Source organism: Narcine bancroftii, chromosome 11, assembly GCF_036971445.1.
Source record: "Narcine bancroftii isolate sNarBan1 chromosome 11, sNarBan1.hap1, whole genome shotgun sequence".
Classification (NCBI taxonomy): Eukaryota; Metazoa; Chordata; class Chondrichthyes; order Torpediniformes; family Narcinidae; genus Narcine; species Narcine bancroftii.
The window spans coordinates 79,422,631-79,442,899 of NC_091479.1; the positions used below are offsets into that span (position 1 = coordinate 79,422,631).

At 37.4% G+C, this 20,269-nt stretch overlaps 1 protein-coding gene across 6 annotated transcripts; it reads left to right on the forward strand.

Moving 5' to 3' along the window:
* Window positions 1-12: 12 nt before the first annotated feature.
* Window positions 13-14,408, forward strand: snrpb2 (small nuclear ribonucleoprotein polypeptide B2). 6 transcript variants are annotated; one of them, XM_069903619.1, is made up of 8 exons: window positions 19-176; window positions 1,479-1,605; window positions 2,026-2,116; window positions 4,278-4,450; window positions 10,260-10,394; window positions 11,503-11,562; window positions 12,546-12,634; window positions 14,027-14,408. In XM_069903619.1, the coding sequence occupies exons 3-8, from the start codon at window positions 2,053-2,055 to the stop codon at window positions 14,184-14,186; spliced, it is 681 nt and encodes a 226-aa protein (XP_069759720.1). In that variant the 5' UTR covers window positions 19-176; window positions 1,479-1,605; window positions 2,026-2,052; the 3' UTR covers window positions 14,187-14,408. The 6 variants fall into 6 exon arrangements, with proteins under 6 accessions (XP_069759724.1, XP_069759720.1, XP_069759722.1 ...); XM_069903621.1 differs by having other exon boundaries at window positions 19-155; XM_069903622.1 differs by having other exon boundaries at window positions 28-112.
* The last annotated feature ends 5,861 nt before the right edge of the window (window positions 14,409-20,269 follow it).

A 20,269-nucleotide genomic window follows, 5' to 3' on the forward strand; every position in this document is an offset into this window, starting at 1 on the left:
GGACCCGGCGAGCGGTCTACGTCATATACCTGCGCCGCCCCTGTTCGTTGGCTGGAGTGGGGCGAGGGAAGATCGCGAGTTGGCGATCTTTGCGGCTGAGGATAGCGGCTCGGTAAAGGCTGGCGGGAGAGTTACCGTGAGGGGCCTGCGGACAGGTGCCTTCTCAGTCGGACGCGGTTGGTTGGCTTTCTGCGTGGTTCCGAGGCAGGGTGAGGCCGCCGGGCCCGGCGGCTCTGCTGGGGAAAGCGGGGCCACCCACGGCCACGTCGGGCCGACTCCCAGTCCGCTGCCTTGCACACGAAACAGAACAGTGAAGTTACAAGGCAGTGCAAACGGGATCGGTTTGGTTTGCCAATCCTTTGGATAAAAGGGGATTAAAGAAATCCGATCTGTGCAGTAACACGCAGAGCCCGTGGTTAAAGTGAAAACAATGCTGGAGAGGCACAGCAGGTCAAACTGTGTACTTGATAGAGCAAAGAAAATGATACTAACAATGAAGGGCTCAAGCCCTAAACGTTGGTTTTGTATCTTTATCTTTGCTCTATAAAGTACTTTTTTTTTTGCTGAGTTTCTCCAGCATTGTGTTTTGATTGTGACCTCTAAAGTTTAGAGGATTGAGGGGTGTTGGCGTGGAAATATGTGGAGGAGGTATGAGAGTATAGATGCTGGGTTGCGGCCTGAACTGTTGATTATTCTTTTTCTCCTACTGATGCTGTTTGGCTTGTTGAGTTATTTTCTTTTGGCCCCAGATTCCTGTGTCTCCACATCCTTGGCTCGTCAGAGTCTTGAACAAGCGAGAATGTAGCATTAAAGATTGGGGGTGAATTGAGTTGCAACTCCTCTGGAATTCTTGACTTAGAGGGTTCTGGAAACTAGCTCATTGGGGTGCTTAAAGAGGATGTTTTGAAAGTTGGAAAAATTAAGATCTCTGGGGGCTGGACACTCGGACTTAATCATGTTAAGTCGCTTGGCCTGCTGTTTTCATGTGTAATAATAGAAAATGTTGCAAATCAGGTGAAAGGGAAACAGCTGTCAATCAAGAAAATCTGCAGACGCTGAGGTTTTGTGCAGTATACAAAAGTTCTGGAGAAACTCAGCAGGAATTTCTGCTGAGTTTTTCCAGCATTTTTATGTACTCCAAAGGGAAATAGTTGATTGTTTTTGAGTTGATAGCTTTCATCAGGCAGAACCAGGAAAGCTTGAGGTAATATGTTTTAATTGGAAGAGAATAGGAGGAAAGAAAAAAAGGAAAGGTCAGTAATAAGTTGAAGAAAATTGGTATCAGAAGTAGGAATAGGCAAATCGGCACCTTGTGTCCTTAATATTGTGGCTAATATTTTGCTTCACTGCTACTTGTACAAATCCCATATCATTTGATTCATTTGAATGAATATACTGTATGATATTCTCTTGAATATGCTCATTATGTTTCTGAATAGCCACCCTTGTGTTCTGAGTCAGTGATCCTCTGATTCTAGATACCTGAGCCAGAGGAAACTTCAACTTTGTTGCAACTCTGTCAAATCCCATTGGAATTTTGTCCAGGAGAGATTAAATGATGAAAAGATGACTGATAGGTCATGGTAAAGTCCAGTGAAAAACAGAGTAAGTGTAACAGATAATGAATAATATTGCCAGAAGAGATTTGAAACTAAAAAATGGTGAATTCTGGAAATGAGATATTAAAATAGTGCAAATGTGTGAAATGCTCAGCAGGTAAAGCAATTTGGAAGAAAGAAATGGTTAATGTTTCTGCTCAAAGACCCTCTGTCAGAATTTGGAGGGGGGGGGAATAGAGACAAGTTGCAGAGTGGAGGAGATATGGGTAGGGCAGAGAGAATATCTGAGGGTGGGGAAAGGCCTTCATGAAGGCACTGATTCTATTTCCACCTCACTTGTGATATGAAGTCACAAATACTTTTTTTTTTAACAATTTTCTTGTCTCTTTTGCCCAAAATGATAAATCTTTATCTCCTTGTCTGTACAGTGTCTTTCTAATTAAAAATGTACTTTTTTAAATTTAAGGCTTGAATTAACTGGAAGACACAAGTAATGGATATCCGACCCAATCAGACAATTTACATTAACAATGTCAATGATAAAGTTAAAAAAGAAGGTAAGTGGCCATGAAAGATTTCTGATGATACATTACCTGTAGTTGAGTGACTTGGGACATCAAAAATGAATGAAATAATGAGGCAGAGGAATTTTTAATGCAGTCTTAGTTTTTCTTTTGAGATTATCTCTTTTGTAAAGTAACCATTAGACAACTCCTTTTATTCCTTTGCTTCTTGCATAATATATCAATACACTGTTGATTAAAATTGTTCTTAAAAGGTAAACTGTATTTGAGGGTAATCTGAGTAAGGGACAGAATGCAAAAAAAAATGATGCCTTGTTCAGAGATGTATGATTTCTCAAAGATGGATAACAGTACAGAGACAGCAGTGAAGATGTTGTGGTTCACTATTTTAATCAATGCCATGCTGCTTTAATTCTTATGCTGAATTGACCTGACAGTCCATTCATCCAACCTTGGGGTGAGTGTTGCTGCAAGAATGCTTAAAGGTAAAAGAAAATATTTTCAACTTCATTTTCATCATGTCCGAAATGCAGGAAAGTGTGAAATTCAGCATAGTCTAGTATTGGACATGTCAGATTTTGGACATTGGATGTCCAGAAAAAAAATCAAAGTTACAAGTATATATTCAATGCTTTATTAAACAATTGCTGTTCAAATTGGTTGGTGGGGAAGATGGTTGAGTGGTTAATTATTTTCCCATGTCATAGTTGACCATATGGTCCATGGCCAATGCTAGCTCACAGAGTAATCCCACTGATATAATTTGATCACATAAATCAAGCACGCACCAATACCCGGAGCAATTTAGTGGCCAACGAATCTATGAACCGGCACATCATTAGGATAGAGGGGAAAAAAAAAACACTTAGAAAAATCTATGCAGCCATTGAAATGTACAGATGATGCACAGAGAGCATTGAAGGTCAAGATTAAACATGGATTATTGGAGCTGTGAAGCATCAGGTTAACTCGTGAGAGTGGAAAATGTTTATACAGTGAGAGGAAAATGTGAACAGCCTTTTTCTTTCAATATAGTACATAGTGTTGACATTAGAGTTTATCTCATAAATCCAAATTATTATTGGCTCAGGGGATCCAAAGGATCCTCTTTAAACCTGCTTCTCTTCTCCACATTCTATACCTCGATAAAGGGTACAGTGCTGCTCCATCCACTGAGTTCCTCCAGCAGATTGTGTTTAACAGCAGAGGATCCTCGTGATTGGTGGAGGGTCCAATCAACAATCATGGAAGCTTGAGATTTTTTTTTTTAAAAATAGAAAGGAATTGTAAATGCTAGAAATCTAACATAACAGAAAATCTGCAATGTTGCGTTGGACAGGCAGCATCCGTGGGGACATCAACGCTTCATTTCATGTTGATCATGTCATACCAATGGTCTGACTAAAGTTCAGAGAATATTCCATGAATTTGGTACTACAATCAAAAGTATAGCTATTCCTAAATAAGATAGTGGTGAAAATTAAGAATCCCCAAGATGTGTTGTATAATTGAGGGACATAAAATTTGTTTTATTCCTATTTCCACCACATAGCAAAACCTTTCATGCTGCTCTCTGGGTATTATTGTTATGAACTTTCTCCAATGTCAGCATCTGCATTACTTATTTAGCTCCACATCAGAGAATGTTCTCACCCTAAACCTTTGCCTTCTACTTTTTCATGGCTTTTGTTCCTCTGGAACAAGAGGAAAACCGATAGATTTCATGTAAAGTTATTTTTAAAGTAAATTGTGTTGTTTAAACTCAAGGTACTGTTGTGGTATTGAATCCAAGTTTTGGACGTGTGGTGTGGATTTATTTACCTATATATCATTCTTTATTAGTGTTTATTAATTAGGGGTTTGCTTGCAAGATGGATTAATGAAATAGTTTATTTCCAGTGGTGAGGCTCTTGCAGGAAAACATTGAAGCACACTTACTGAACATGCTCTGATGGAAATAGAGTAATTATGCTGTGATTTACAGGCCTATATATATTTTGCCGACGAAATGTGCTGGTACTATGTAACCAATAAAATTTATTTTTGAAATTTGTATTCCATTTTAAAAAAAAATAGACAATCTTCCATTTAAATAACATTGATAAATCCTGTTTATTTCTTAATGAATTCTACCTTCATTTATAAAAGGAATTAACATAGAAAATTAACATTTGCCTTTTGTTTTTCTCTGTAGAATTGAAGAGAGCATTATATGCCCTTTTTTCTCAATTTGGTCAAATTATTGATATTGTTGCTTTAAAAACTATGAAAATGAGAGGACAAGCTTTTGTCATTTTCAAAGAGATCACCTGTGCTACGAGTGCATTACGGCAATTACAAGGATTTCCATTTTATGGCAAACCTATGGTAAGTTGAATATATAGTTGTTTAAAATGAATATGCCAAAACAAGCCCTTTGGTGCACCCTGTCCATGCTGACCATGTAGCCACCTATACTAATCCCATTTACCAGCACATGGTCCAGAGCCTCAGCAGGTCAGATAGCATCCGTGGAGAGAAATGGACAGTCAGTGTTTCAGGGCCAAATCCTTTCTTGGGAGCCCTGTTAGTTGGATTTTCATCAAAAATTTGTAACTAGCTTCGCTGAGGGTCATGACTTGAAATTGGTCAATGTTTAAAATGAAGATAGATTATTGGTGATGCATTTTTCTTGAACTTTAGTTTCATCTTATTTGCTATCAATCCTGTTTTTCCCCTGACTTGTGGGTAGACACCTGTAACTGATTCTCCAAGAAACACCACAAAGTCTAATGCCTGTTCATTATTTTATCAATCAACATGGTATTGATGTAATGTTTTCAATGTTATTGAAACACATACAAGTTTTTTCATTATGTAGCTACACTTCTTGAACATTGTTGCAGCTGAGTGGCTGCTTTAAAATTTACATGTGAAAATCCAGATTTAAAGTTTAGTTCAATAAATTTAGTTTAGTAAAGCTCCAATGCTTCACTGGGATGGCTGATTTTTTTTTGTATGTTTGATTTATAGAACTGTCTAATCATTCTTTTTCTATTTGTAATAAATAAAGATTAGCTTCATAGAAACAGAAAATTAGAAGATAGGAGCAGGAGTAGGTCATTCGACCCTTCAAGCCTGCTCCGCCATTCAACGAGGTCATGGCTGATCTTAAAGTTCAGTAGCCCGTCCTCGCCTTCTCTCCGTAACCTTTAATACCCTTATACTGAAGAAATATATCTAATTCCCTCTTAAATCTATTTAATGAACCTGTCTCTACTGCCCTCTGCGTCAATGAATTCCACAAATTCACCACCCTCTGGGTAAAGAAATTCCTCCTCATCTCGGTCCTAAATGGATTGCCTATTATCCTCAAACCATGGCCCCGGGTTCTGGATTTTCCCATCATTGGAAACATCCCATCTGCATCCATTCTGTCCAGTCCTGCCAGAATTTTATGTCTCTATGAGATCCCCTCTCAATCTTCTAAACTCCAGCGAGTACAATCCCAATTTGCGCAATCTTTCCTCATAAGCCATTCCTGCCATTCCAGGTATCAGCCTGGTGAATCGCCTCTGCACTCCCTCCTTTGCAAGAACATCCTTCCTTAGATAAGGTGACCAAAACTGCACACAATACTCCAGGTGAGGTCTCACCAAGGCCCTGTACAGCTGCAGTAAGGTATCCTTGTTCCTATACTCAAACTCTCTTGATATGAGGGCCAACATACCATTTGCCTTTTTAACCGCCTGCTGTACCTGCATGCTCGCCTTCAAAGACTGGTGTACAAGTACTCCCAGGTCTCTCTGCACTTCCCCATCTCTTAAACTATTGCCATTCAAATAGTAATCTGCCCTCCGGTTTGTATTACCAAAGTGGATAACCTAACATTTATCCACATTGTAGTGCATTTGCCATGTATCTGCCCAGTCCCTCAATTTATCCAAATCACACTGGAGCTTCCTGACCCCCTCTTCCGTGCACACAACCCCTCCTCCCTCCTAGCTTAATGTCATCTGCAAATTTGGAGATATTACATCCAATCCCCTCATCCAGATCATTAATGTAAATTGTGAACAGCTGGGGTCCCAGTACAGATCCCTGTGGCACCCCACTGGTCACTGCCTGCCACTCAGAAAATGAGCCATTTATCCCAACTCTCTGTCTTCTACCTGCCAGCCAGTTCTCAATCCACATCAATACTTTGCCCCCAATCCCATGAGCCTTGATTTTGTAAGCCAGTCGTTTATGCGGGACCTCATCGAAGGCCTTTTGGAAGTCCAGGTACACCACATCCACTGGCTCTCCCCCATCTATTTTACCTGTCACCATCTCAAAGAATTCCAATAGATTTGTCAAGCACGATTTACCTTTTGTAAATCCATGTTGACTCCGTCCGATCCCTTCTCTGCTAGTCATATGCTCTGCTATTACATCCTTAGTAATGGATTCCATCATTTTGACCACTACTGATGTAAGGTTCACCAGCCTATAATTCCATGCTTTTTCTCTACCCCCTTTTTAAATAGTGGGGTAACATTAGCTACCCTCCAATCCATGGGTACTGATCCTGAGTCTATCGAGTTCTGGAAAATAATTCTTAAAAGCATCTGCTATCTGAATGGCCACATCCTTAAGTACCCTAGGATGTAGATTATCAGGCCCTTGGGATTTATCTGCCTTCAATCCCATCAATTTCCCCAAGACCATCTCCTTAGAGATACTGATTTCTTTCAGTTATATTCTCTCTTGTAAAAACAGAACTAAAGTAAGAATTGAATTGGTCTGCCATTTCTTTATTCCCCATTATATATTCCCCTGATTCCGACTGCAAGGGACCTACTCTGGATTTCACCAATCTTTTCCTCTTGACATATTTATAAAAGCTTTTACGGTCAGTTTTTATATTTGCCGCAAGCTTACTTTCGTAATTTATTTTTGCTCTCTTGATTAATCCCTTTGTCCTCCTTTGGTGCATCTTGAACTGTTCCCAGTCTTTGGTTGTGGTATTTTCTTTCGCCAATTGATATGCTCTCTCTTTGGACCTAATACTGTCTCTAATTTCCCTTGTTATCCATGGTTGAGTCACCTTTTTTGGTTTATTTTTATGCCAAACCGGTATAAACAATTTTTGCAATTTCTCCATTAGATCTGTGAATGCTTTCCATGGTCTATCCACAGTCAACTCCCCCATAAACACCACCCAATCAATCTTACTCAACTCCCATCTCATACCATCATAATTCCCTTTATTTAAATTCAGGACCTTAGTCTCGGTTTTAATTTCATCACTCTCCATGTCGAGTGAGAATTCGATCATATTGTGATCGCTCCTACCCAAAGGGCCTCGTACAACAAGATTGTTGATTAGCCCCTTATCATTGCATAATACCCAATCTAAAATGGCCTGCTCCCGAGTTGGTTCCTCGACATATTGGTCTAGATAACCGTCCTGTAAACATTCAAGGAATTCCTCCTCCTCAGTATTTTTACTAATTTGGCTAGTCCAATCTATATGCAAAATAAAGTCTCCCATGATGACAGCTGTTCCCTTATTGCACGCTTTTCTAATTTCTCTTTTAATGCCTTCCCTCACTTCTACACTACTATTTGGAGGCCTATATACCACCCCCACTAACGTTTTCAGCCCCTTGCTATTCCTCAGTTCTACCCATGTAGATTCCGCATCTTCCGAGTTGATATCCTTTCTGTCAATCGTGTCGGTCCCTTCTCTCACCATCAATACTACCCCACCCCCTTTTCTTTCTTGCCGATCCCTCCTAAATATCATATACCCCGGGATGTTAAGTTCCCAGGCTTGCCCACCCTGCAGCCATGTTTCTGTAATCCCAATCAAATCATATTTGTTTATCTCAATTTCCACAGCTAATTCATCTACCTTGTTCCGAATGCTTCTTGCATTAAGATATAAAGCCTTCAGATTTGCTTTTTTCACCCTCCTTGCTCTTTCTGATTTTTTACTTTCGCTGCCTAACCTAACTTTTCCTGTTTTATCTTTTCAGTCCTTTGCCCTATCATACAGGTTCCCACCCCCCTGCCAAATTAGTTTAAACCGCACCTGACGGCTGTACCAAACCTAGCTGCCAATATATTGACCCCTTTTGGGTTTAGGTGTAACCCATCCTTCTTGTAGAGGTCATGCCTTCCCCAAAAGAGATCCCAATGATCCAAGAAGCCAAAACCCTGTCCTTTACACCAGCCCCTCAGCCACACATTCATTTTTCTTAACCTTCCATTTTTGTCCTCAGTTGCACTTGGCACAGGTAGCAAACCAGAGATCACCACCCTGACTGTCCTATTTCTTAGTTTCTGTCCTAGCTCTCTGTAATCCTTTTTCAGTACTTTCTGCTGCAGAGCATTACAACTGTTGAATTTATTGCTAAATTAGTGATGTTTAAATTTGGAGTGCAATACACTTGATTACTGTTTTTTGTACATCTGTGCCTCCTGTACCTGATCCAAACAAAAAAAGCAAAGAATTTAATTTTAAAAGGTGGGAATAGAATAATTGCATTACGTAAATGCAGTTAAGTTTTTTTTAATGCATGGAATCTCATGTCTTGAAAAGCCAACATTTAACACTTGTCTCTAATTATCTTTTAAAAGATGGTGGTAAAGTACAACATTTAATATTGCAGTCCTGGTGGTGCAGGCATTTTTGTCTAGGATCTCCTTTGAAAAATTTTTTTTCCATGTGTGGGAATTGCTGCCAAGACTAGCATTTATTGTCTCCATGCCAGTGCCTTGACCTGGGAAAAGTATGCTCCCATTTCAGATGGGATTGCTTTACTGGTGCAAAATTTATTATCAATTTAAGTAGATTATTTTGATGCACTAGCCTAATGATTAGTTTTAAAAAAATAAATTTAGGTGTTTTTCTTTGGTGAAATAAAATATAAAAGGGCAAAAGTTTTAACAATTTAATGTTCATTTATGGTTTATTCAGCTTTGCAATTGTATTTTTTAAAGAAAAGATTTTGACATCAAAAAGTACATTTACTTTTTAATCTCAGATTGCAAGTCTGATAGGGAAACTCAATTTAATTCCAACGTCTTTTGAATCCTTTATTTCTAGGTTAGGATAAAGCTATTCATGTTTTAATTGTCTAGCAGGTAGAGCAAATTATTTTATAAATAAAATACATTGTTTATGTACCAGACAGCAGCAATATAAATTAGTCCAGACGGTGTTATATTTAAAATAATATTTTAAATTAATAATGATATACCTTGCCTAACTTATTTACTCTTATCTAAACCTATCTAACTTAATCCCCAACTATACGTGAATATACTGGTGTGTGTGTATGGAGTACCCCAAGCCACTGCAGCTCAAGGCCCAATTCTTGAAAGGCAGTTCCAAGTTCAGTTTTGGATATTCAGTGTTGACACGGAGGCTTTAGATGAAATTATCAGTTCATGAAGTGGGTTAAAGAGACTGGAGGTGACAGAATGTTTATAATTTCTGAAACCCTTGTTGAGATGCTTCCAAAGAAATGACCTTTTTGGACGTGCCAACCAAAACTCCTCTCTTCTTTGACATAGGGGACCCGAAGCAAGTGATACTCACAAAGCTTACAGAACCCTTTCCGTGGGTCAGCCGAACTCGAATGATTCTCACTCTGGTTACTATCCAAGCACAGTATTTCTTCTGCAAGTAGAACCCCTTTTTGTGAGTCAGTTGAACAAAAGTGACATCACTCTTTTGGTCACAGAGTAGTATTTCTCATTCCTCTATAACAAACAGGAGGAAATCAGACAGATTGCCTATAACTATGTGTGAGGCCAATCTACACAGCATTTCTACTTCAGAGAGCTGTTTGCTCCTGTGCTGGATCCTTAAAATGGTCCCCAAGCAAAGCTGTGCACTGCTTCTTCAATATGCTGGTCTTGTGGTCTTTGCACCTGAGATTTCCACGGATTCTCTCCTCATTTGCAAATGTATCCAATTTAGGAACCTGCTGTAACAAAAGCCTGCAGGCTTTGAACATCTGTTCTCTTAGAAAGTGTCAGTCCCACACAAATGAAAATGAACTGAAAAATGGGAGGATGGGACCTGAAATTCATCCCATGAGGAACAAAGGTTAATCCACCGCCAAAACTTTCATTTTATTTTCACTGTATATCAATTGTACATTTGCTGAAATGTGCATATTTGATTGTTTTTTTTCCTTAGCGCATTCAATATGCAAAAACTGATTCTGATCTTGTGTCAAAAATGAGAGGCACCTTTGCAGATAAAGAAAAGAAAAAAGAAAAGAAAAAGGCCAAAACACAAGAACAAGTAGCTGCAAACAAAAAAGCCAATCAGGTATATACAACTTGTTACTAGCAACATTTTTGAAAACTCATTTTGTATTCCTTTTAAGTTTTAATTTGTTGTATGATGTGATTCATTAATAATTATCTTTGAAGCTTGTATTTTATATCATGTCCAGGAATAGCCTAAAGGAAAAAGCTGTGAAGAATACTAATGAATTTTGTGTTTGAGAACAAAACAATAACATTGCAAGTGTGGTGTTTAAATGTTAACCTTTCATAGTTGTATTTTAAAATTTTTTCACTGACTAAATGAAGAGAGAAAAATTAAAGAAAATAATTGGGTCAGGCAGCATTTGCGGAAAGAGAAACCGTACTATTGCCATAGATACTGTTTAACCTGTTGAATTTTCCTAGCATTTTTCATTTCAGATTTCCAGCATTCCAGTTGTAATTTTAATAAAAATAATAAACAGCCTGAAAATATCTTTCCAATAACAGTGTTACTTGCAATTGTTTAGGGTAGATAACTAGCTTTACAGGAGTTGAGGGAAATGCTTGTTCCTTAAGCCATTTGCTTTTTTTTAAAAAAAGCTATGCAGGGTAGGGGAATTTGGGGGGTGTGGGGGTGGGGGGGGATGTTCTTTAGTGCTTGTTTGAATTTGATATGACATTGTATTAAATATCTCCTCCCATGAACTTGTGAAAACTCCTGGACCATAGTAGTTACCAATTGTGACAGTACTTTCTTTATTCATAAGATACCAAAAAAAGTTTAATTAAGGCTTATTTTGATTTTAAAATAAAAGTTTCAATTTTGATGAGATTTGTTTGTCCCTCTTTTCAAGGGGGTGCATACTATTGCCCACTTTATGTAAAACTTATTCCTGACAGGGATTGCTCTTAATATCCTTACTCCTGTCAGGATACTTGGATATGGAGCAGGTTTTGATTTAATATTTAAAAATTGTAAATATTAAAGTTGGTCACAATTTGTTATGTAACTCCATTGTTGTGGGGATTGCATTAGAGAGAACATTTAACTCTATGGTGAAAGGCAGTTATTAAAATTGTGTGTATTGTACTGGAATAACCAAGATGAAAATGAAAAGCAAATTTGGTAAACTTCCACTTTTTTTGTCTGTGGTGCTTAATTTTAGGGAACAACACAGACAGCAACTGCAAACTCTAACCAAACGACCTCTTCGGCAGCTCAGCAGGTATGACTTTAAAGATGATTTTGTTAGAATTGCACCTTCAGTAGATAATGCGCTAAGATTCTGACTAATAGATGGTAGGTTTTCTCCAGTTCCCTTCTCAATAATTGGACAGGCAGTAACTGACATGGCAGTCACGTTAGTTATTTGCAAGCTCCTCCTGTCCCGTACGTAGAATCTCTGAGCTCCTAATCATGAACATGAGATTCTTAATTCCATTCCAATACCCCTTCTACACTTGGAACTGTTGACCCAGAAGCCATGAAGGCTTTAAACACCTGCTTGTGTTTGAATGGATCCTGTTTTGGGAGTTGCACATGTGAACAACATGTCCTCACAACTTGTCTACCTTTTGAATCACCACCAAACTTCCATACAAAGGTTCTTTCATGAATGTCATAAGTTATGTCACAAGTTATAAATAGATAAATTATTGTCCTACTGTGTTTTTTTTAAATAAAGCTTGTTGATTTAAAACATGTAAGGAAATTATGTTGGACATTTATAAAATGGAGAAGATAACAGCATCTGTTAATCAAAAGTTGGAACTATTTGATTCATACTGGGGAAAATAGTTTAACTACATAATACCTCATAGGCCTGACCTTGTTCTTTCAAATCATTTATTGTTTTTTTTAAAAAATCACTCCCTACTTGTATATAGTTTTTTTTTCTTGTTCTGTGTTTTCTCTCTACAAGTGTATATCTCAGAAAAATATTATGTAGCAAATATGAATATATGCTACACATAATATCTAAAATACATCTTATGGAAATGTTTGTTTAAACTTCAATAAAAAATAAATAATAAATAAAGCTTGTTGGATATCAGCCATATAAATGTTTAAATTTCCATGAGTATGAAGTTCAGTATTCTGACCAATGCATTTCACTTTTTGATGTGAATTGTATTGTTTAAAAAGTATATTTGTGCTTTAATTTATTATAGGGTACTTTAAAAGTTTTCAATCCTATCTTCCTTAAAGGTACCAGACAATCCGCCCAACTACATTTTGTTTCTCACTAATTTGCCTGAAGAGACCAATGAGATGATGTTATCTATGCTGTTTAATCAGTAAGTAGAAATTGGAAACATTTGTATAAACATGACCAGGATAATTTTTTATATTGCTGTAGTAAAGTACATTTTTCATGATCAGTTTTTATTGGTATGTATCTTCTACTTGGTGGAGCTTTTTTTGGTTGGGTGGGGGTTGATAGAGATTGGTGGAATGTTGAGTTTTTCTTGCCAGGACCCTGAAAAGTTGATTTAGAATATTTTGGAGCTATGTCATTGAAAATAATCTCCACCTGAGTATATTTGTAAAATTGATGAGCAAGCTGAAGATGCAGAATCTACACCTATAGGATATCTTGGTACTCTTCTCGCAGTTCTACTGATTTTTAACTGTGGTTTCCATCGTTTCCAATGGAGTTGCCCAGGAATGCATGGGTACTCTTCTATAGTTAGTACCAGAAGCATTCCAGCAGCAATAGAAGAAAAAATGGCTATTTCTAATGAACCATTTCACAAAAAAAGTACTATGTATCCCTGACAGCATTTAATGTTCATTGCCTACTTCACAGTAATAAACTTGGCAGGTCATTCCAGATAGTGGTCATTCTCATTTGAGGACATTTTTGTGTCATTTTTTTTGGACAATTCATGCTGATCTATTTTTTATCCATTCCATTGGATATGTATGATTAGGCCATCACTAATTGGTGTTCTATTATTACTATTAAGTTGGAGATTCATTGGCATTGTCACTAACATTTTTCTTCAAACTATTTTAACTGAATGTAAAATATTCTTGATTATGGTGGAGTATAACCATGACTTTAGTAGATCACTGTAACCCATGACTTTAGTAGGTCACCACTGCCTTCTCCAGAGCAATTAAAGGTGGGTTCTATCTAATTCCTGGACGCACTAGCCAATGCATGCTATTCTGCAAAATTGTTAAAAGTATTGTATTAATAATTTTAATTGACTTTGGCCGTGCTTCCTTATTCATGTTTAAGTGACTTGGAGGAAACACAACGAAAGAAATGGTGAATTCTGAAGTATGATGATATTTGGAACTCCAAGAAACATTGCTTAGCGGTGAAGAAACAGCAGGGGAATGGGAGTAATCCAATATGAATGAATTTGGTCTGTGATCTAAATTATGCCCCCAAAGCTGTTTAAGTTCTGTTAACCAATAAGGACCAAATTTAAAAAGTCCTGAAACTGTTTTTTTTTCAACATGGTAATTTCCTATCAAGTCTGACTCATGATCTATTTAGAGTTCAGAGGTATACAGCAGTGGCCAGGATCATCATTTTAATGGAGATTTCTCTTTAGTAATATAATTTTAACCATTAAATTGATTAGTTTCACATCTACCTAAATGTAACATTAATCTTTAGCATTCAAAATATTTGTTGTACTTGTACCAAATTACTTTTTTTTTAAACTACCTAGGTTCCCTGGGTTCAAAGAAGTTCGTTTGGTGCCAGGCCGCCATGATATAGCATTTGTGGAATTTGAAAATGAAGGACAAGCTGGGGCTGCACGTGATGCATTGCAGGGATTCAGAATTACACCGTCACATGCAATGAAAATCACTTATGCCAAGAAATAATTTTGAGGTTACTGGAAGAAAAACTGTTCCATTATCTATTACGTGATCACTCAAACCCCCCCCCACAAAACTTCTTGGGTAATTGTAGACTTGTCAGTAGGATTATATTGTCAGTAATTGAAATGTGCCTTCTGTGGTTGTTTCCCTGTTTGATATTGACTGCAGACATCTAAGAATGTCAAGAGACTAGTTATTTTATATAATAAATATGTTTTACGAATACTTTTGTTTTTTCAGAATGATGTCTGTTATTTCATGGGAAAATTTGCAAACTATTCTGACATTCTAAAAGCTTTGATCTAAGATTAACTGAAATTCTCATTTTAAAATTGCCTAGTTTTTGTGTGCTCAGATTAATGTGGAAACTAGATACTTGCTACAACATTCTAAGTGTTACTGATCTAAGTTATGTGGTGATTTGATAAATTGTGTGTGAGGAAAAATCTGGAGCTGAAATATGGGAAGCTGCATTAGCAATTTGAAGGTGGAGTTTACCTTTGCTGGAAAAGAATTGTTATTCATTGGTTGAATGTTAGTATACCCAGAAGGAGGCCAGAAAGATAGAAAGAGATAGGAAGACAAAAACATCAGTGGGGCTTTATAAATATTTTGTACACTGAAGTGCCAGGGTGAGGTGAAAACCATTATATTCAGGCTAGAATAAGTATATTGTTAATTAACAACCAACCATAAGTGAGGAAAATATTGGCTTAAAGATTCTGATCCCAGGAATACCTAATATTTTGTGGTCCTAACAAGAATTTACCGTCTAACCACTGAGTTTGACCCTGCCCTCTGCTGTCAGTGTGGAGTCTACACCTTTTCCCTATGACTGTATAAGGTTTCTGTAGCGTCCTCCAAATCTCAGACATAAAGATGAACTCTCCACCTTTTCAGGATTAAAGGATAATTCCCTGGGGATGGATACGATTTATCTCTGGCTGCAACAGGAGGCAAAGGACGAGATTGCTTAGGCTGTGACTGGGAGTGTCAAATCTTTACCTGACCAAAGAGAGAAACCAAGACTCAGGAGGACAATAAACATGGCCCCCCTTTCAAAAAATAGTGGGGAAAGATCTGTGGGCCTAACATCAGTATTGGGGAGAAAATTTTGAGATTACTGATCACTTGGAAAGATGTACGAGTTGGAAGCAGCGTGAATTTTACAAGGCAAAAACAGCAGTGGCACAGGAATCGGGAACAAAGCAGAATGTTGGTAGAACTCTGGGTGAAGCAGCATGTGAAGGCAAAAGATAAATGTAAATTTTGATATGTAGCATGTCCACCCCATGAGCCCGTGCCACCAAAATACCCCAATTAACCAACAGCTGCATGTTTTTGAATGATGGGAAGAACTTGAGCATCCAGAGGAAACCAACGCCAACATGGGGAGAATGTCCTTTGAGATGGAGCCAGATTTGAACCCAGGTTGCTGGCACTATTAATAGTGTTGTGCTAACAGCTAGATGATGTTTTGGATCAGGACCAGTGTCTGAACTGCTGATGCAGAGTTTCAACCTGAAATGTTGTCTTTTTTTTCCAGAGCCTGTTTGTTTAAAAAAAAAAAAAATCTGATACATTTTGGAAGTAAGGTGTGAACCACATCAACTGCACCACTGAAAGCAGTGCAGTTTATGTGGATTGTAATAGGACATTTGAAAAGGTGGAACATGGGAGGCTGGTCCTATAATATGGCCCATGGTATCCAGGGCAAATTGGAAAATTGTCTCCTTTTACCAAGACAATTTTGAACCCAGAGGATAGTGGAGAGTGTTTTTTTTTAGTGTGTGTGTTTGGTTGCCAGTGACTAGAGGGATTGGTGTTAGGACTGTAATATTTGGATGTATGAAACATGATCAGAAAGTTTGTAGATGTGAAGATTGGTGCAATTATTGATTAGTGTGGAGGATAATTTAAAGATTGATGTGTTGGTGAAATGGCAATGAAGTTTCATGTCGATAATTTTAGTTCCAATGAGGCCAGGACATGCATCATGAATGTTTGTGTTCTTGGCTTATTGAGGGATCTTGGTGTGCAAGTCCAAAGATCTTGGAAAGTGGCAGTACAGGTTAATAATGTGGTTAAGAGAGTAAATAGGATGCAGACCTTCATTAATTATTGAATACAAGAGCAGGGATGTTATGCTCCAACTTTATAAGATATTGGTCAGACCTCAGCTGAAATGCAATGAAGTTCTTATTCCCACACGAGGAAATATGTGATGCAACTGGAGAGGATGTAAAAGAAATTCATTAGTATATTGCCTTAGCTTGGGCATATCAGTTGAGGAGAGGTTGAAAAGGCTAAGTGGGACATGATTAAAATGTATAAAACTTGTAAAGCCTTTAAATATTAGTCCAGAATTCGTAGGGAGTTCATTCTTCTGGTATTTATCCTGGATGCATCGATGTTTTTAACATTAGATGTTCCAATAATGGCCAAGTATTTACTGTTTCCGGCTACAGTCGCACCCTAGATGTTCTTCTCCAACTGATCAAGCTCCGTGGACAATTTGTTGGCTATAGTCCAAAATGGGACTCTTCTGAGCAGTCACATCAGGGATTCTGCCTGCGGAACTGGAGTAGCAAATTGTTTATTGAATGGATAAGAAATGCTGCAGGGAAGGGCAAGTATAAATAATTTAAAATAAAATTACTTGAATTATTTTCAAAGTTTGAGGTATAGTTTCAAAATATTTTCTGGTTTACTTGAGTAAAAATGTTTGGCTTTCTGAATGTTGGCCATTTAAAACCAAATATTTAAGAGCAGTAAAGATTGTACAGTGCACTTTTAATTTTTTTTTAGGTTTGCCATTTTGGAACAGGGCCTCACCAACAAATTAGCATTGGGATCCACAAAAATTCTTTTACAGGTAGGATTGGCTTGCTTAGCAGCAAATTATGGCCTATTAATCAATTACTGTAATTTATATTGATAGTAAACAGATCTTAACTTTTTATTCACACAGCTGAAATTTAACATTCTGTAGACTATATTGATAGAGTTATAGAATCTCAAAAGCACAGAAACATGTTGGCCATGTTTTCTAAATGGACTAATCCTATTTATCTCTCTCCCATCTGACTACTGGTCCTTTAAACTTTGAAATTGTATTTATTTGTAGAATTTCCTCTGACAACTTGTTCCATGTATACACTGTCCTGTGGAAAATATTCCTGCTCAGGTCCTCTAAATCTTTCCTTTTAAACACACGTTCTCAACCTTGAGAAAGATCTGACTATTCACCTTATCCATGTTGTTAAATTCTTCACTATAAAGGTCAATCTTTTTTCTCCCCTGCTTCAGGAGGGAAATAAAGGTCCTGGCCTGTCCAGTCTTCTTCCACACCCTATCTAGTTGTCGCCACTTTCAGGGAGCCATGTATTTGCACCTTTGTGCCTCTGTTCTACAACACCTTCCAGGGCCTTACCCTGTACAGTATAACTCCCAGTATCCAGCACCTATGGGGATTGATAAATGCCAGATAAGTGTACTGTATTTTCACGCATAAAACATTAATGTGCATATAATGTGGGGAAAGTCTTAAGCTATGTAAAAATATTCTTGTATAGCGTATGCATTTATCGTGCGAGTGTTCTATTCTACATTCCAACTCACAACCAATTTGCATTTACTTGGGGTAGGAGGGTCACATTCCATAATCCCACTATCTGCAACAGATAATCTCCCACTATTTAAAACCCATTCAACTTCCCCTAGACGTGTCAATTGCCCATTATATAGATGATATCCTGCTGCAAGGTCCATCTTGCTGTCCACTGTAACATCAATTTTGGTAATGTTTCAGTTCAAAATCTCTTGATGGTAATGCTTATCTGTTGATTAGCATGGTCAAAAGAAATCTGTTCACCATTGGATCCACCAGTGTGGGATTTTTCTGTCTGCATGATTTATTTGAAAATAATATTTTCTGTAAATTATAATCAAAGTTATAATCATGCAGAATCATGGGTAAGTTGCCTCACTTTGCTTCTGGAGACCGTTCAAATCTAGACTTGCTTAAAAGAATGAATCAATTTATTGTCATGAACATGTCATGATATTCTTTGTTGCAATCACAGCAGGTTATGAATATTAGGGTGTATTAACCAGGAACTTGCAGAGTTTTCCATAAAGATCAGGAACATGCAAAAACATTTCTTGTTATTTCATTATTAAATGGTCTACACTTTGAAGAGTGGCCCCTGTGGTCTTAATCTCATTAGCTCAGGAAAATAAATTCCATCTACTGTTGAATTTTGAATTACCAAGAAATATTCAAGTTTCAATTGGGTCAGCCCTCAGTTTTCTAAAATCTAGAGAAAGTGGGCCTTGCTTATTTGATCTCTCCCTCAATGATGTTCCCACAGCCCATTCACTATTCTGCTGATTTTTCACCCTTTGCTACATTTCTTCAATGGGCCAGGAGTGGGCCCATATGGCCTGTTGAAACTGCTCTGCTGTACTACCTGTTTTCACCATAATCCTCAATTCCCCAACTATGCAAAAATCTGTCTCAAATATATTCATTGAGGCAGCTAACACTTCTTTGGGTAGAGAAATCCACAGATGAATTGTACATGGGTCCAAGTATTCATTCTATCTGTACTAATCCATTTCCAAACACAATGTGGACAGTTGCCCAGATTATGTTGTGTTCGATTGACAGGATAAACCCTCCCTTGTTAATTGGCACCAAATTGATGGTAGCTGTCATCAAGAGAACCATCAAGTGGGGAATACCAAAAATCTGCCCTGATGCCGAGTTTGGATTTCACCAGAAAATGGACCAGAAAATCACAGCCTTACTCCAAATGTGGATGAAATGAGTAAATTTTTGACATGAAGAAACAGTGGTCAATGCTGCAAGAAACAAGACACTGATTCCTCCAACTGTGTCTCAATACCAGCGAAGCAGGTTTAATATTGATGTAAAAACATTGCTGAGGAAATTCAGGTCAGACAGTGTACTTTTATAGAGCAAAGGTAAAAGATGCATAACATTCGGCCTTGAACCCTTTGTCAAGGAATGAGCAAAATTTTTTTTTTTTTTAATTTTTTATTTTTCACACCATAAACCACATTAACCATGATACATACTGTTTCCTTTTCAAATATATACAGTGCCATTTTCTCCCCCCCCTCCCTCCTCCCATCCCACCCTCCCTACCTCCCCCCTCCCATCCATTTAAAGTACAAAATCTAGGATACATTAAACCAGTCAAACAATGTTGTCATTCAATAAAAATAAACAAGAAATTCCACTGAGTCAATTCTTTTCATTTCCTTCTCCTTTCGTTAATTTAGGTAGTGAATGTCCCCGGTAGGTTTTCGCTATTGTGTTTCATGTAAGGCTCCCATATTTGTTCAAATATTTCAGTATTATTTCTTAAATTATATGTTATTTTTTCTAATGGAATACATTTATTCATTTCTATATACCATTGGTGTATTTTCAAATTATCTTCCGATTTCCAGGTTGACATAATACATTTTTTTGCTATGGCTAGAGCTATCTTAACAAATCTTTTTTGTGCATCCTCCAAAGCAATTCCAAATTCTTTGTTTTTTTTATGTTACTTAGGAGGAAGATCTCTGGATTCTTTGGTATATTGTTTTCTGTAATTTTATTTAATATTTGGTTTAGATCTTCCCCAAATTTTTCTACTTTCTCACATGTCCAGATTGCATGAATTGTGGTTCCCATTTCTTTTTTACATCGAAAGCATCTATCGGATACTGTTGGGTCTCATTTATTTAACTTTTGAGGTGTAATGTATAGCCTGTGTATCCAGTTATATTGTATCATACGTAACCTCGTATTTATTGTATTTCTCATCGTTCCAGAACATAACTTCTCCCATGTTTCCTTTTTTATCTTTATATTTAAATCTTGTTCCCATTTTTGTTTAGTTTTACCATTTGTTTCCTCATTCTCCTTTTCTTGCAGTTTAATATACATATTTGTTATAAATCTTTTGATTATCATTGTATCTGTAATCACATATTCAAAGTTACTTCCCTCTGGTAAACTTAGACTGCTTCCCAATTTGTCCTTCAAGTAGGATCTCAATTGGTAATAT

Coding starts and splice junctions, on each gene's coding strand:
- snrpb2 (XM_069903623.1), top strand. CDS start 2,053: ATGGATATCCGACCCAATCAGACAATTTACATTAACAATGTCAATGAT. Junction 4,451..10,259: donor CATTTTATGGCAAACCTATG/GTAAGTTGAATA, acceptor TTTTTTCCTTAG/CGCATTCAATATGCAAAAAC. Junction 12,635..14,026: donor TTATCTATGCTGTTTAATCA/GTAAGTAGAAAT, acceptor TAAACTACCTAG/GTTCCCTGGGTTCAAAGAAG.